The 17,559-nt window shown below is 43.8% G+C and overlaps 1 protein-coding gene across 1 annotated transcript in view; it reads right to left on the reverse strand.

Moving 5' to 3' along the window:
- LOC132567324 (inositol 1,4,5-triphosphate receptor associated 2-like) overlaps positions 1–17,559 on the reverse strand; it is a 41,107-nt gene that overhangs the window by 22,212 nt on the left and 1,336 nt on the right. The window contains exons 3-7 of the mRNA XM_060233006.1: positions 14,871–14,964; positions 10,922–10,997; positions 10,362–10,389; positions 4,313–4,453; positions 1,516–1,647 (exon numbers count right to left, since the gene is read on the reverse strand). Of these exons, the coding sequence (XP_060088989.1) occupies positions 1,516–1,647; positions 4,313–4,453; positions 10,362–10,389; positions 10,922–10,997; positions 14,871–14,964 (471 nt within the window). The remainder of the gene's footprint in view (positions 1–1,515; positions 1,648–4,312; positions 4,454–10,361; positions 10,390–10,921; positions 10,998–14,870; positions 14,965–17,559) is intronic.

The following is a 17,559-nucleotide window of genomic DNA, read 5'->3' on the forward strand; positions in this document are numbered from 1 at the left end:
TAGAGAATGCCAAAGCCTGAAAGCGCCGTTGTTTCTGGGTGCTGAGGGGCTGGGGAATTCCTCCAACCCTTCAGCACCCAGAAACGATTGGTGCTTTCAAACCTCCATGTTCTCTGGAGTTTGGAGAATGCTGAAGCCTGAAAGCACCATTGTTTCTGGGTGCTGAGGGGCCGGGGGAGTTCCTCCGACCCCTCAGCGTCCAGTCAAAGGCTCAGGGACAGCGTGAGCGGGGAGGGGGTGCCCGCCCTGCACCCCTGTTGGGAGCTGGCACCCTAGGCTGCCTACTCAAGAGTCTAGGCTGGCACCCTAGGCTGCCTACTCCTACACACCTGTTGACAGCTAATCTAGAGTCTAATCTAGAGACAGCTAATCTAGAGTCTAAATGTATTTAACACTAGTATGAGATGTTAAGGGCCCTCTGCCAACACCATGGTTAGGTCTTGCCAGAGCACCGGAATGCATTCCTAAATACGTAAGTGCAATATTTGTTTATAAGTATTGGTTTGTCTTTTTCCTTCTGTAAAATTAATGCTGAAATTGCTTCTTGCTTGAAAATTTGTGCAATATGTCAGGGGTGGCTAACAGTAGCTCTCCAGATGTTCTTTGCCTACAACTCCCATCAGCCCTAGCCAGCATGGCCAATGGCTGGGGCTGATGGGAGTTGCAGGCAAAAATCATCTGGAGAGCTACAGTTGGCCACCCCTGCAATATGTTTTTCTTCAATGAATCATGGATACTTTGGAACAGATTTCTCCCCCCCCCCTCAAATTATGGGGTTTCTGCCAGTTTCAATCCTCCCCCTCGTTGAGCCAGACAGGATGGGAGTCCTAAGAAAGGTTCCTATACTCCTAAATTCCCTAACAATTATTTTTACAACACAGAAAGGGGAAGGGGTTGAGAATGAGACACAGTGGATTGCAAAGGCACAATCTGAACCAGTGGCATTCTGGTTCACTGTTCAGTCTTAGCAGCCATGGTATGTTACCTCTCAAAACAAGACTATGGAAGCTCCTTTGCAACAGCCTCAAGGACACAAAGCAGCTCTGTTTCTTCTACTTTTATGGCTGCAAATTAGGCCTGGTCATGTAAACCTAACCAGAGAATAGATTATACTCTCCTGGTAGATAACAGTTTGTATAAATTATGTAGGTTCAGTGTTCTGTGCCTGAATATATCTACAGCATAGGAGCAGCAGCAACTACAGTCAATTTTCATAGGGCTGGAAAGTCCTTTGTTATCTGTAGAAACCATCATGCAAAGTGCATTCATAGTACAAATGTTCTTGGGTGGAGCCCTGAAACTGAAGCTTGTTCTGAAGCTGAATTCTGGTGTTGATTAAGTCCTGCTCTCTAGCCCCTGCACTCACTTGTGATTAAGATTTTTAAACTGCAGTTCTCATCGCATTTTCTCCCATTGCAACATTCGCACATGGCACAGATGGCATTGAAGAGGAGACTTGAAGGTCACTCCTAATATACTATCATACATACATGAGTTGTAGGTCAGAACACTGACCTGATGGACTGCTCCTAGTTTCTCTGCTGCAACTGTTGCCCGCTCAATTGCCCTTGCTAGGACAGCTACACAGAGCTTCAGTTGTTCAACCAATGCTATGCATCTGGAGTCCAGACAGGCCAGGCCCAGTTTCTGCAGGGATAAATCCAAAACCAGACATTCTTGGGTTAATTCAACATTTGGGAAATATTAATGGGAGCACCCATTTATACTTCAGATCTGAAACAAAGGCAATCCTCATTATCTCCATTCTCCTTCTGGCTTGGAAATTTTTACAACTCAGCCTGGCCAATGGCATTGTAGACATTCTCTGATTTTCCTTCCCCTTCTCTGTGAGAATACCAGGGGTAATTTTATAGAAAAATAAGTGGTGGAGCTCATCCAGGGATTGTTATACAGCTGCACATACTATTCAAATGACAAGCTGGTGTAGTGCACCAAAGAAGAAGCAAGAAAGAAAGCTCTCCAAGAGTTGGGTGAGCTGGGAGAGCAATACTTTGCTGGGCAGAGACTTGGGCTAGTCACTGGGCACCTAGAAACCCTGTTTGGCTGAAAGAAGCAGGGTTTATGGCTTAGCAGGGCTATTCCAATAAGGATCTCATCATGAGGGCCTAGTCGAGCGTTAAAGTCCCCTCCCATTAGAATCATATCAGCTGGGGTATCATTCAGAAGATCCTCTAAATGGGATTCAAAATCATTCCAGATTGCTAGAGTGATTGTCTTGGATGAGGAGGTAGGTAAACATTGATTAGTAAAATAGTCTCTGTGTTAAAATGAAGGAGAACTGCCAATGTCCATGGGTTTACATTATTTAGTTGTACGCATTTACCCTTAATTGTTGAGGAAATTAGAATTCCCAATCCCCCTTTGAGCCTTCCAGCGCCTTCACCATGGATAGCCTTATTAGTGAAACCATAGTAGCCATCCAATAGAAGCTCCCCAGCTGTCCAGGTCTCTTGGAGAAGTAAAATATTATATGTCTTAAAAAGTGGGGAGTGAGCTAGGCTTCTTAGGCAGGCCCAGCCAGCTATGTTCCAGGAGATTACTTTAAGATGGTTTGGCTTCCCTGTTTTACGCTGGATTGGCCGTCATACTTTTGAAGCTTCAGCCAGGGAAACAGGGTCAGTGATTCCTTCAACACCAGTAGGTTCATCTAAGATCGTGTACAAAACTGGATTTTCTGGAGGGATAACCAGATTGGTATTATTGCCCCTTTTCTTAATTGTTATAATTGGTTCCAATGGAATGCTACTCGATGGCGCTGGCACTAGAGAACTGTCTGAGGCAGAGGGGGGGTCCATTAGGTTCTTATTTTCTGCCAGGGGCTGTCTTAAGCCCTTCAGGGTAGATACCAAGAACTCCGTACGACTAAGTATACAGTCTTGTTCTTGAGTTGGTAGCGTCATAAAGGAGGTGAGAAGCCTTGCCTCTATCGCATCCTCTGCACCTGGGGGATCCACAGTCTCCATGGGGATCTGACTCCTTGAATTTAAAGTTTCTGGGATCTTGGGGACAGAGATATCAATAGGGGGCTCCTGTCCTGACACCCTCAATGGCTGTTGTAAGTTTGAGGGAATAGGCAGAGCTAGGATCATCAGCGGATCCCGAGGGTTGATAAGTGCATCATTAGGTTTTTTCTTACTAAAGGGGGGCATTTTATACCTGTTGCATTAAAACTGTACTTGGCCAAAACAATACCTCAACTCACATGGAACCATGTCGGATCCAACCTTATCAAGCTTTGACCCTCTTGAGAAAATTCAGTCCAAATTCTTGAGAGCCATTTTCCATTTTCCAACCTGTGTTTCCAATGCAGTACTACGCTTGGAAACTGGATTGCTAAGGACAGAGGCTAGGATGAGCCTACTTTCGATCACCACTTGGCTCAATCTCAGCCATTGCCCCACAAATATCACATCACTAATTTTAAAGATAGATATTGTTAGTCTTGGGTTAGAGCCATTCATCAGAAATTGTCTATGCTTGGCTTTTTACCTGAATCTCTCCAGATAATGGCCCTGGATCAAGCCAGGGACATAGTCAAACAGAGATTACAAGACATTGAGAGACAGAATGATATTGCCAAGGTCTCAGATTATTTAGCTCTCCCCCAGAGGAGATATGTGCTGGCTCCAGCCTCCTATCTCTCAAATCTAACAATACCATCCCGTTATAATATCTTTCCTTCAGCAGTTGTCGAGGGCCGCTTTACAAAGGTGCCTATGGCTGAGCGGGTCTGCCCTTGTGGTGCAGATAAAGTGGAAATGATTGACCATGTGTTGCTTGTGTGTGGCCTTTATCTAGACATACGCACCAGGTACATCTATTCTTTGTTTGAGGGATGCCTGGGGTTCTCTGATTATAAAATCAGAAATTTGCTGTTATCAGATTCTAACCCCCCAATTTACATCTAATTGTGCCAAATTCTTGGTGGCAGCTAGGAGAATTCGTGAGGATTATGTAACGAAGGGGTCTTGAAACTGTTTTTTAATTATTTTTGAATATTCCCAAGCTTGTATTTTACTTTACCTTAATCCCTGACCCTGAGTACTCTGCATACTACCATAAATGCTATTGAAACTGAAACACATGTTAATCAGTGTATTTTAGTTAATATTTTACTGGAGTTGTATAATCATTTAATTTTTTATCTGTATTTTTATATCATATGTTTTACCTTTTTAGGTCCCTCTAGATTTTTACAATTTTTCTGGGGGTGTTGTTGGTCTGCATTGTACTGTGTATTTGGTCATGGACCGTAATAAAGCAAATTGAATTCTACCACAGCATCACTGACCTGCAGTATCACCTGGCATTCTGCCAGCTCCTGTTGAATATTCTCTTCAGCTGCATCTCTGGCCCGTTCCTCTATCTGCACTCGTTGCCTCAGTGTGAACATGTCACAGCGGAAGGCCAGAGCCAGATGGGCAAAGGCTGCCTGCAGAGGAAGGAGGCAAGTCAGACACATGATGATACTAAGAAACACTATTCAATCAGCAATCAAAACCCAAACATAATCTTTTAGGTGGAAAACTCACCAGCAACAGTTCAAACTAATTTTGAAGGACATGCTTATGGACTGGGCTGGGAGAGAAGGGAGAGCATGTCAGAGTGTGTTGATTATTTTAATGGGGGTGGGGTAGTTAGCAGAGTATGTTGCCCTTGAATCTTTCTGGTCTTCTTGCTCTAACCCCAGCAGATGGTCCAGCAACTGTTTCATAAGAAAGTCAGGTTGCCAGATGTATGTGGCAGGAGGGCTGTCCATCAAAGTGGTGAGGAGTTTGTCTAGATTTCACTAGGGGGCTAGTCATTCCCCACTCTTTTGTGAGTCTTTGTGTGAGCGTTGTTGTTAGGATTGGAAAAAGTTTTCCCCAGGGTTGGAATGGGAAGAACTTCCATCATTCATCAACAGTGCTCTCATGACCTCTCCCAAGTAGCTGATTGTGACAACGTGTAACCACAGGCCAGATACCTCTGAAAGTCACAATGGGTTGGATTCAGTGGGGTGAATCCAACCACCCTCAAAGTGCCCTTTCCTCGAGCCTAACGATCTTTCCTCCAAATTAAGAAGCTCTTCCTGTGATGGAAGGGCCACTTAAGACTGACTATGTCGATGGTGTCGTCAGGAAAGATTCGGATTTCTGGACCATGGTTTACGCTTTCAAGATGGTGGTCTTCTATCGAGAGATGGTTTGCACCTTACGGCGGTACATAAGAACATAAGAGAAGCCATGTTAGATCAGGCCAATGGCCCATCCAGTCCAACACTCTGTGTCACACAGTGGCAAAAAAATTATATATATACACACACACACACACACACTGTGGCTAATAGCCACTGATGGACCTCTGCTCCATATTTTTATCTAAACCCCTCTTGAAGGTGGCTATGCTTGTGGCCGCCACCACCTCCTGTGGCAGTGAATTCCACTTGTTAATCACCCTTTTGGGTGAAGAAGTACTTCCTTTTATCCGTTTTAACCTGTCTGCTCAGCAATTTCATTGAATGCCCACGAGTTCTTGTATTGTGAGAAAGGGAGAAAAGTACTTTTTTCTCTACTTTCTCAATCCCATGCATTATCTTGTAAACCTCTATCATGTCACCCCGCAGTCGACGTTTCTCCAAGCTAAAGAGTCCCAAGCGTTTCAACCTTTCCTCATAGGGAAAGTGCTCCAGCCCTTTAATCATTCTAGTTGCCCTTTTCTGGACTTTCTCCAATATCCTTTTTGAGGTACGGTGACCAGAACTGCACACAGTACTCCAAATGAGACCACACCATCGATTTATACAGGGGCATTATGATACTGGCTGATTTGTTTTCAATTCCCTTCCTAATAATTCCCAGCATGGCGTTGGCCTTTTTTATTGCAAACGCACACTGTCTTGACATTTTCAGTGAGTTATCTACCACGACCCCAAGATCTGTCTCTTGGTCAGTATCTGCCAGTTCACACCCCATCAACTTGTATTTGTAGCTGGGATTCTTGGCCCCAATGTGCATTACTTTGCACTTGGCCACATTGAACCGCATCTGCCACGTTGACGCCCACTCACCCAGCCTCAACAGATCCCTTTGGAGTTCCTCACAATCCTCTCTGGTTCTCACCACCCTGAACAATTTAGTATGGCATGGAAAAGGGTGGTATGGAAAAGGGTGTTTGGTAACAGCCTTGCTAACCTAATAAGGAGGGCTTTAAACTAAATTGTATGGGGGAGCGAGACAATAATTCAAAGCCTCTTATGATGCCAGAAACTGGGGATAAGAACATTAAAGATTTGCAGAGAGTGGTGCATACGCTAGGTACTTTACTTTACTTTACTTTATTCGATTTATATCCCGCCCTACCCCACCGAGGTGGGCTCAGGGCGGCTCACAACAATAAAAGCTAACAAAGGTCGATTTAAATACAATTAAAATTATACAATAAAATACATAAAAGCCTAAAAATACATAAAACTCACATCGATATACACTATGCTACTATTACTTAAATCAGTCCTTCAAATTTCCAATATTCAGTAATCTGATGTTTAAGATTTAATATTCAGGCATTCTGCTCACAGTTAATTATATGCCAACCGGAAGAGGGTTGTTTTACAGGCCCTGCGGAACTGTTCAAGGTTCCGCAGGGCCCTCACCTCCTCCGGGAGCTGATTCCACCAACAGGGAGCTGCAATCGAGAAGGCCCTGTCCCTGGTCGCTTTCAGACGGGCCTCCTTTGGCCCAGGGATTATAAGGAGGTTCTGAGACCCCACGACCCCAAGGTAATGTTAACTTGCAGGCTTGTATGGAAACCAAACCCTCAAGATGCATAAAACGTGGATTCCGATGTCTCTACACTAATGCACAGAGTATGGGAAACAAACAGGAGGAACTGGAAGTCCTAATAAAGGAAGGAGACTATGACATAATAGGCCTTACTGAAACTTGGTGGGATGACACTCACAACTGGAATATTAGAATTCAGGGGTACAACTTATTTAAAAGGGACAGGCAAATGAGAAAGGGCGGAGGTGAAGCAGTATATGTGAAGGAGGTATATACTTGTGAGGAAATATGTGAATCTGAGCATGGCAGCTCAGTTGAGAGTCTCTGGGTAAAAATAAAAGGAGTAAGAAATAACAGTGATATTATTGTGGGGGTCTGCTATAGACCACCAAGTCAGTCAGAGGACTTGGATGAGATACTTCTACAGCAGATTGCAAAGTTCTCCAAGAGAAGGGATACAGTGATCATGGGAGATTTCAATTACCCAGACATCTGTTGGAAGTCCAACTCTGTTAAAAATGAAAAGTCAGATAGATTCCTGACTTGTCTTGCTGACAACTTCCTTTTCCAGAAAGTGAAGAAGGAAACAAGGGGATCTGCTATCTTGGATTTGATTCTCACCAACAAGGAAGAATTGATAGAAGTAGTAGAAATAGTGGGCATCCTGGGCAGTAGTAACCATGTGATTTTGGAATGTACAGTCTTAGGGAAGGGAAAAGCTATACGTAGTCAGACTTATAGGTTGGACTTCAGAAAGGCAAACTTTGATCTTAGAACTATACTGGGTAAAACCCCATGGTCAGAAATACTTAGGAGGAAGGGGGTTCAGGAGGGGTGGGAGTTTCTTAAAAGCGAAATACTGAAAGTGCAATCACAGACAATTCCTATGAGAAGAAAAAATGGAAAAAGCCTAAAGAAGCCGAAGTGGCTCCATAAACAGCTCTCTAAAGACTTGGGAAATAAAAAAGACTCCTTTAGGAATTGGAAGGAGGGCCTTATAACCAAGGATGAATATAAACAAATCACCAGTGCTTGTAGAGAAAAAGTTAGGAAAGCTAAAGCTCAGTATGAGCTTAGACTGGCCAAAGATGCAAAAAACAACACAAAAGGGTTCTTTTCTTATGTTCAGAGTAAGAAAAAGAGCAAGGACATGGTAGGCCCATTGCGAGGGCAAGAAAGTGAAATTGTAACAGGTAATGAAGAGAGGGCAGAACTGCTCAATTCCTACTTTTCCTCAGTCTTCTCTTCTCAGGGAAACGGTGCTCAACATGGCAAAAAACATACAAGGAGGGTATGAAGTTCCAACCTAGGATCAGCATAGGGTAGTACATAAACACCTAGTTACTTTAAATGAAACCAAGTCCTCAGGGCCAGATGAATTGTATCCAAGGGTTCTAAAAGAGCTTGCGGATGTAATTTCTGAGCCTCTGGCTATTATTCTTGAGAATTCTTGGAGAACAGGACAGGTGGGCAAATGTTGTTCCTATCTTCAAGAAAAGATGATCCTGGTAACTACCAACCCATCAGCTTGATGTCTATACCTGGAAAAGTTTTAGAACAAATCATCAAACAGTCAGTCCTGGAACATTTAGAAAGAATGGATGATTACTAAGAGCCAGCATGGTTTTCTCAAGAACAAGTCATGACAGACTAACCTGATTTCTTTTTTTGAGAAAGTGACTACCTTGCTGGATCAGGGGAATGTTGTTGACATCGTTTATCTTGATTTCAGTAAGGCTTTTGATAAAGTTCCACATACTATCCTTGTTGACAAGTTGGTAAAATGTGGTTTGGATCCTGTTACCGTTAGGTGGATATGTAACTGGTTGACACATCACACCCAAAGAGTGCTTGTGAATGGTTCCTCATCCTCTTGGAGAGAAGTGACAAGTGGAGTGCCTCAAGGATCTGTCCTGGGACCCGTTTTGTTCAACATCTTCATCAATGATTTGGATGAAGGAATAGAGGTAATGCTTATTAAATTTGCAGATGATACTAAATTGGGAGGGGTTGCAAACACAGAAGAAGACAGAAACAGGATACAGGATGACCTTGACAGGTTGGAAAACTGGGCAAAAACCAATAAAATGAATTTAACAGGGATAAATGTAAAGTTCTGCATTTAGGTAGGAAAAATCCAATGCATGGTTATAGAATGGGGGAGACTTGTCTTAGCAGTAGTATGTGCAAAAAGGATTTAGGGGTCTTAGTGGATCATACGGTGAACATAAGTCAACAGTGTGATGCGGTGGCTAAAAAGGCAAATGCAATTTTGGGCTGTATCAATAGAAGTATAGTGTCCAGATCACGTGATGTGATGGTATCGCTTTACTCTGCTCACCTGGAGTATTGTGTTCAGTTTTGGGCACCACATTTTAAGAAGGATATAGACAAGCTAGAACGGGTCCAGAGGAGGGCGACAAATATGATGAGGGGTCTGGAGACCAAGTCCTATGAGGAAAGGTTGAAGGAGCTGGGGATGTTTAGCCTGGAGAGGAGGCGGTTGAGAGGTGATATGATCACCATCTTCAAGTACTTGAAGGGCTGTCATATAGAGGATGGTGTGGAATTGTTTTCTGTGGCCCCGGAAAGTAGGACCAGAATCAATGGGTTGAAATTAAATCAAAAGAGTTTCCGGCTCAACCTTAGGAAGAACTTCCTGACCGTTAGAGCGATTCCCCAGTGGAACAGGCTTCCTCTGGAGGTGGTGGGTTCTCCTTCCTTGGAGGTTTTTAAACAGAGGCTAGATGGCCATCTGACAGCAATGAAGATCCTGTGAATTTAGGGGGAAGTGTTTGTGAGTTTCCTGCATTGTGCAGGGGGTTGGATTAGATGACGCTAGAGGTCCCTTCCAACTCTATGATTCTATAATTCTAAGATGGAAGAAGGCTTCAGACTTTAGCCAAAAGGAAAGGTGGGGTATAGGTATTTTAATTAATAAACAAATTTTTCTCAGTGGATTGGGAGTATAGGAGTAGGATCCACTTCAGTGAGTCCCTTACATCCAATTGGATCAAATGATGTGTTTCTATTAAGTCTTCCTTTGACTTCAGAGAAAGACTTAGCAGAAGAAAGTCACTGGATCTATTCCAGTGTCCTTGATAGTTGAGGAAATAATTGAATTTTTCATCAATACATTGTAATTCGAGTTCTGGGGAAATGTGATATCCCTGAAATACAAGAGTTTCCTTGCAGAAAGACATCCCAACAACTAAGCAACAACTGTGTATTTTCCCACTACAAACTACCTGGAAACAGCATTTGGAGAGTGATGGGAATGGAACAGCAATTAGTTACACATTCTGGAATACAGGAATTCACTATCTTTTACAAGATAGCACAAAACTTCAAGTCAGCTTGACATTGTCCCATTGGTATCAATTGATTAAGGATAGATAGTCCTCCCCATCAGTAGAAACCAAGATTTGGAGGCCTCTCAGCAGGAAGACTGAAATTAATTATTACCAGCAGTACCCGCTGGTCTGTTAAGAAGCCTCAGAATATTTGGGGAAAAGTTCAAATCTATGCACAAAAGAGATGCTCAACTCCCAGTCTCCTAGGGAGGCGAGCACTCACCTCCACATCCTGGTCTGTCAAAGCTGCCCTGCAAAGGAAAAATGCAGAGCTATCAATGACAAGGTGGACATAGCAAGACATAGACAGCTGAGCAGAGCAAAGGATTTGTGGCTTTCAACCTGGGCAACCTCACTCAAGGTCTGTAGGGGACAACCACCATTGTATCCTTGGTTCTCCTGTTTGTAGAACCCCTGAACAAAAAGACCCATATGGGAGTAGTTCTGATCAGGTGGAAAGACAGTAAGATCTCATTGTCAGTATTATTCTTAGATATACAAATAAACAGTTTGGACAATAAAATGGCAAGGTTAGCAGTAGCTTTGCAACATTCTTTGAGCTTGAATTGCTAGGGTTAATACATACAGCAACTGAGTTTCCTCTGGGTTTAAAACCATTTAAATTTATTACAACCTGGAAGTTGTGTCAACTTTTTATAGAGCCATTCTTGCTCATGAGAAATGAACAGTAAGACACTTAGGGGTGTGGGGGGAGGAAAACAACAGATCTGGAGATTACAGTATTTTGGAAGGTTCCTCTTTATAAATCTGGAAGCCGCCTACCTGTGCAGACCTAGCCTTTCCAGAACAGAGAGCTCTGTCACTGAAGTAGTCAGTGGGCCTTCAGAGGGATTTGTGTCTACACAGAGAAAGACAAAAATAAGTTCCAGAAGTAGAGTTCCTACTGAAGATGATCAAGGACTTTTACTAGTCTTGTAAGATTTATCAATTTCTGACTACAAAAAGCATGGACAGAAACAAAGATTCAAAGTCTGAACTGGTCTTTTACACACTTTTACTCCTCACTGCTGTAGGAGTTTAGACCCAAGATCCAGGATCAGATGGGTAAAGAAGTGGTTTGCTTTTACCTTGCTTTTTGTCATTCATAATAAAGTCCCAGGTGCAGGGCCAGTGCATTGGAGTAGGCAAAGTAGGCAGTTGTCTAGGGCGCCACCTGGCCTAGGGGGCGCCACTGGGCACCCCCTCCCAACGCATGACTCTGGCTCGTGACCACTATCACCTTGTCCTCTCCCTTCAACAAGCTGCCCTCAACAAAGTCAAGTAACACTTCTCTCCCCGCTGTGTGGCTTGGCCTCCCACCTCATCCAATTCCACCACCCTCCTTCCTGGTGTGACTGGCAAGCACTTATTCTCACAATTTATTAAATAACTTATCACATTTTTTGAAAAATTAAAATTAAAAATCCATGAATTAAAAATGTGAAAAGTTTCAAGTTTGGGGCTCTTCATTTTTCCTATATTTTTTCCTAATTTTTTTTACTTTCCTCCTGACACAAGGCAGCACATTTCTTTGTTTGAATAATTTATTCTGAATTTTATTACTATTTTGCATAATTTATACTGCATTGGCTGATCCTGGGAACTGGTTAAACCATATGTACCCCCACAGCTGGCTTCTGAGTTCTGAGCAGATATTGCCTACCTATTCAAAAGAAAGAAAAGAAAGGAAGGAGGTATTCAGGATAATTCAGCAAGATTTTTCTGTTTCCACAGAACTGCAACAAATACATAGTCCTGGCTACTTTCTTCTCCACACACAAAAAAATGAAATAGGCTATTTTGAGGCAGTGAACTTTGACTCATGAAATGTTGTTGGTCTCCAAGATGCTATTGAATTCAAATTTTGTTCTGCTACAACAAACTAATATGGCTATGCACCTGAAGCTATCCTATATAAAGGCTTATCTGGGTGCATCTTCCTAAATGGTCTAAGACTACACTAAGTCTGACTAAATGGTCTAAGACCACATCTGCACTTCATGGTTATTGCAAATCTATAGAAATTTTAATAAGCATCAAAGATTATGTGTGCACTCTTCAATTTCCAGTGTGTAGGGCTTTTTTAGAGCAGGAACTCCTTTGCATATTAGGCCACACACACCTGATGTAGCCAATCCTCCAAGAGCTTACAGGGCTCTTAGTACAGGGCCTACTCTAAGCTCCAGGAGGATTGGCTACATCAGGTGTGTGTGTGGCCTAATATGCAAAGGAGTTCCTGCTTCAAAAAAATCCCTGTCAGTGTGTATTCAGTTGAACATAAGCCATTATCATCTGTACTACATAGGCTTGTCAGGTCCAATTCAAGAAATATCTGGGGACTTTGGGGGTGGAGTCAGGAGCCAATGGGGGTGGAGCCAGGAGCAAGGTTGTGACAAGCATAATTGGACTCCAAATGGAATTCTGGCCATCACATGTAAAGGGACCGCACATCTTTTAAATGCCTTCACTCTACTGGAAATAGTGAAGGATAGGGGCACTTTCTTTTGGGGCTCATAGAATTGGACCCCCGGTGCAATCTTTTTGAAACTTGAAGGATGTTTTGAAGAGATGCTATCCTGCAAATCTGGTGCCTCTATCTCAAAACACAGCCCCCCGCCCCAGATACCCATGGATCAATTCCCTATTATACCCTATGGGAATTGGTCTCTATAGGGAATAATGGAGTGCCCTGCAGACATCCCCCCCCCGCTTTCTGATGACTTTGAAATGAGGGGAGGGCCCCCAAACCAGAGGATCCCCTGCCCCCACCTGGGGATTGGCAACTCTAATAGCAAAGCTTATAACATATATCACTTCAGAACTGTGGGTACAGCTCAAAGCATACGTAGCTTTCATTTTGGAGATGCCAAGCAAGACAGTGCAGATAACTCAAAAGAAAATAAACAAAAGGGAAGAAAGATGCAGGTGGGAAGAAAAGTTGCACTATGACAATAGGGTTGCCAAGTCCAATTCAAGAAATATCTGGGGACTTTGGGGGTGGAGCCAGGAGACATTGGGGTGGAGCCAAGAGACATTGGGGGCGGAGCCAGGAACAAGGGTGTGACAAGCATAATTGAACTCCAAGAGAGTTCTGGCCATCACATGTAAAGGGACCGCACATCTTTTAAATGTCTTCCTTCTATAGGAAATAATGAAGGATAGAGGCACCTTCTTTTGGGGCTCATGGAATTGGATCCCCTGGTCCAATCGTTTTGAAACTTGGGGGGTGCTTTGGGGAGAGGCACTAGATACTATATGGAAAATTTGGTGCCTCTACCTCAAAAAACAGCTCCCCCAGAGCCCCCAAAACCTGCAGATCAATTCCCCATTATACCCTATGAGAATCGATCTCCACATAGGGAATAATGAAGACGTTTCCCTCTCCTCCCCCCCGTTTCTGGCAAATCTGATGCAGGGGATTGGCCTCTCTACTCACGAGTTGCTGCCAGCTTCTTCACAGCAACAAAGACACACCATCCCAAGTTGAAGCCTTTCAATCAAGCCTCCGGAGGTGCAAAGGCACACGGTCCTTTGGGGGCAGGGCTCCCCCCACACCGGCCAGCTGACTGGGGGCGGGAAGTAGCCTGGGAAAATGGAAGAACTCTGGCTGCTGCGATCGGTTCTGGGTGGGAAGGGAAGGGCAAGGAGAAGCTGCTGCAATCCAGAGTGGGAAGGGAAGGGAAGGGACGAGGAGAAGCATCAGGGATCGGTGGAAAGAGAAGGGGCCAGGAGAAGCTGCTGGGATTGGGGCTGGGTGGGAAGGGCCGCCATTCCCCCTCCCCCCTCCCACTTTCCGGATTTTTGGCAAGCGGGGGGGAGGAGTCTCCAAATCGGGGGTCCCCCACCCAGGCAGGGGATTTGGGAAGCCTATATGACAACTAGGTGCTGGGAAAGGGTGTTATGATCCTAGACCTAGTGAGGCCTAGAGGCTCCAGAGAAGCCTGCGTTAGAGTAACTACAGGGCCTACATTTCCCAGGATCCTTTCTGTCCCTCTAATTGGGTGGACAGAAGTTTTGGAGGGAAAACTTGCCCAGAGGGCTGGGACCTGAGAGGAAAGTACAAAAAGGCCAAGCTACAGACAGAGAAATGTTCTCTCTGGAGCGGCTGAGCTGGAGGCAGGTTGCAATTGGAGAGGGATCCCTCATCCAAGGAGGATGTTTGAAATTAGGAGGAGCGAATGTCTAGTCACATCAGGGCTTTTATTTCTTTGTACCTACCTTTACTGTTTCCATATTCACTTTGCATTAAAAGTTTTTACAAACCACTTATTGTTTCTGAGCACTTATAATAAACATGTTGCTATACTGCCTGGGTCCTCATATCTCTTTGGCCACAGATAGAAGGAGTTTGCTAATAAGGAAGATGGGTGGTTCAGTGCTCTGGGCCTCCCATGCGGACCCTTACCAGAGTGGTAGCAGCCAGTAGAAGGCCATTCCTGATCCCCTGCTGTGTGACAAAGAATTTGACAAGAAGAACTGCACAAGGCACCCCAAGTGTAAATCTGAGTGTTCTGCACTCAGAGGAAACTATCAATTAACTGAGCCTGTTCATACTGAGAAAGGAGCATGCTGAACCCTTGGAGAAAGAATGGTTTTTTGGGCGGTGGGGGGAGAAGACAGAGACTGGAAGATGGAAAAAACATTCAAAGAAAACAAGATGGACAAAGTTGAAAAACAAGGGAGAGGAAAGCAAACCAATAACAGAAGCAATGGCAAAAGTTCACTCACCGACCTTCATCGCCGTTATCATCTTCAAAATGCATGGCAAGTTCTCTGCTCCCTGTGCTCTTCCTCTTTGCTTGCTCTTGGAGTCTCACAGCACAGTGCTGCAAAAGGAGAAGAGAAATGACATGCAATGCCCATGTAGATTCCCCTCAAAAAAGGGAGTGAATTTTAGAAACTCCTAGGGGAAGGAGTCCTGTGGCACAGAGAGGTAAGCTGCAGTACTGCAGTCCAAGCTCTGCTCACAACCTGAATTCAATCACAGCAGAAGCTGGGTTCAGGTAGCCAGCTCAAGGCTGACTCAGCCTTCCATCCTTCCGAGGTTGATAAAATGAGTACCAGCTTGCTGGGGGTAAAGTGTAGATGATTGGGGAAGGCAATGACAAACCACCTCGTAAAAAGTCTGCCAAGAAGATGTCTTGATGTGACGTCATCCCATGAGTCGGTAACAACTCAGCGCTTGCACAGAGGACTCCCTTTTATCTTTTTTTTTTTAGAGGAAGGGAGCAATGATAGAAACCACAGAGACATCACTCTCACCCTCACCCAGTGAGGACAGCTTTAGGGAACAGTATATACATGCTTAGACATAGGTATATCCCTTCTATGGAGAATGTATCAGAACACCGATTTAAGGGACAGGTCTTAGTAATGTGGTGCATAGCAGTGTGAGTTTGGAATAACCCCCCCCCCCCTGAAAAATACCTTACATGTATTTTGGGGGTATTATTGAAGCCAAATACAGATCAGAGAGTTTAATTGTCTGTCTATAGTTGAGCCCGAAAAAAATGAATTTATTTTTAAACTTTTATTCAGCTATACCAAATGGCTGGTGGGCTCAGATGGTATTTTTCTTCTCAGGTCTGTTGGACCCAGAAAAAAAAATATCAGGATTTCCAACAAAATTCCCAAATCTAAATACCATACTGATATTGGGATCTGGGATTTTTTTGGGAAACATAATTTTTTGGGGGGTCCAATAGACCTGAAGTGAAAAATGTTATTGCTGTCTTTGGCACACCCCTAGTGGTGCATGGTAGGTTTGGGAGGATGTTAAAAGGAAGGGGTAGCCTAAAGAACCTTCTGAAAGCACTTCATGTAGTTTCATATTAGAAGCTAAGCTGGTCTGAGTCTGAAAGAAAAGGAAAATACTTCTTTATACAGAGGGTGATTAAAACATGGAATTTGCTGCCAGAGGATGTAGTGCTCACCATGGCATAGACAGCTTTAAGAGGGGATTGGGTATATTAATGAAAGATTTCTATCAGTGACTACTAGTAATGGTGACTAAAGGGAACTTCCATGTTTGGAGGTAGTCAGCCTCTGAAAATTGGTGCCAGGAAGCAACATCAGGGGAAGGCCTTGGCATCTATGCCTGGTTGTTGGACCTCCAGAAGAACTGGTTGGCCACCAATGTTCCCTCTAAGCCATGGAGTCTTGTGAGCAAAAAATCTACTTTGTGAGCTACTGGATAAATTGTGGATTTATTGTGAGCTACTGGATAAATTGTGGCTACTGGATAAGTTGTGAGCTACTGCATAAATTAGTTTGTTTTGGGGCTATTTTTCCTGAGCTAAGTCAAAAATGTGTGAGCCAGAGGCCAAAAATCTGTGAGCTAGCTCACACTAGCTCAGCTTAGACAGAACACTGTTGGCCACTATATAAGACAAGGACCGATTTCGCACTCAGCTTACCCCGTGGTCAGGTTCCTCTTCTCTGCGCAGCATCTGTCAGATTTCCCACTATCTGCGCCGGAGTTACAGGAAGCGTCGCGGCTTTCACGTAGCAAATGGAAACCGCTAAAAACCAGTTTCCATTTGCTGCGTGAAAGCTGTGACACTTCCTGTAACTCCGGCGCAGATAGTGGGAAATCTGACGGATGCTGCGCAGAGAAGAGGAACATGACCGTGGGGTAAGCTGAGTGCGAAATCGGTCATGATGTTGTACTAGATAGACCACTGATCTGATCCAGCAGGGCTCTTCTTATGTTCTTATGATTGGGACGTAAGCTGGAAATCACTTGGAGTTTCTTATCAAGAGTAATTCGATAAAGGTAAGACAGCCCTGTCCACACTAACTTTGATGGTATACTCAGAGCTGTGCTTTCTCTTATTCACCATCCTTCCAGAGTTTCCTCCTGAACTGGCCATTGTTCCTAGAGAATCAAGAGCAGGAGGGGAAAAGGCCTATGGGAATTTTAATTTTACTAATCTCAGTTTCTGATGTGATCTGGAAGGTCAATGTAGAACATTTTTTTCGGAATTCAAAACCAGTTACTAGCAACAGAATTAGTATTCCTATGTTGATCCCACCCCATTAACAAGGATAGAATAGCTTGCAGTTCCTGACTTTTCTTCGCGTTGAGTGGCCTTTTCCAATCATTCAATAGGTGTGTAGGCAACTGTTGAGTTACATCAATAAAGCAAAACTGGACTATGGTAGCTTATGAGGTAGGCAAGGCTTTTGACAACAATAGAACAGCATGGGTGTCTATGAATGGGTGAGGATCTCAGTAATTTGCAAATACTTCATTCTAGTCTGTAATGATTTTGGACTTGCAAGCCTCTGAGAAAAACCCAAGGCACCATTGAATCTTGGTCACATAGGAAAGACCCGGCAATGGAACAGATAAGCCAAACCCATATATCACGTTTCTTGTATAGAGGCAATTTGAAACAACTGTAACACATACCACCATT

This window comes from Heteronotia binoei, chromosome 2, assembly GCF_032191835.1.
Source record: "Heteronotia binoei isolate CCM8104 ecotype False Entrance Well chromosome 2, APGP_CSIRO_Hbin_v1, whole genome shotgun sequence".
NCBI lineage: Eukaryota > Metazoa > Chordata > Lepidosauria > Squamata > Gekkonidae > Heteronotia > Heteronotia binoei.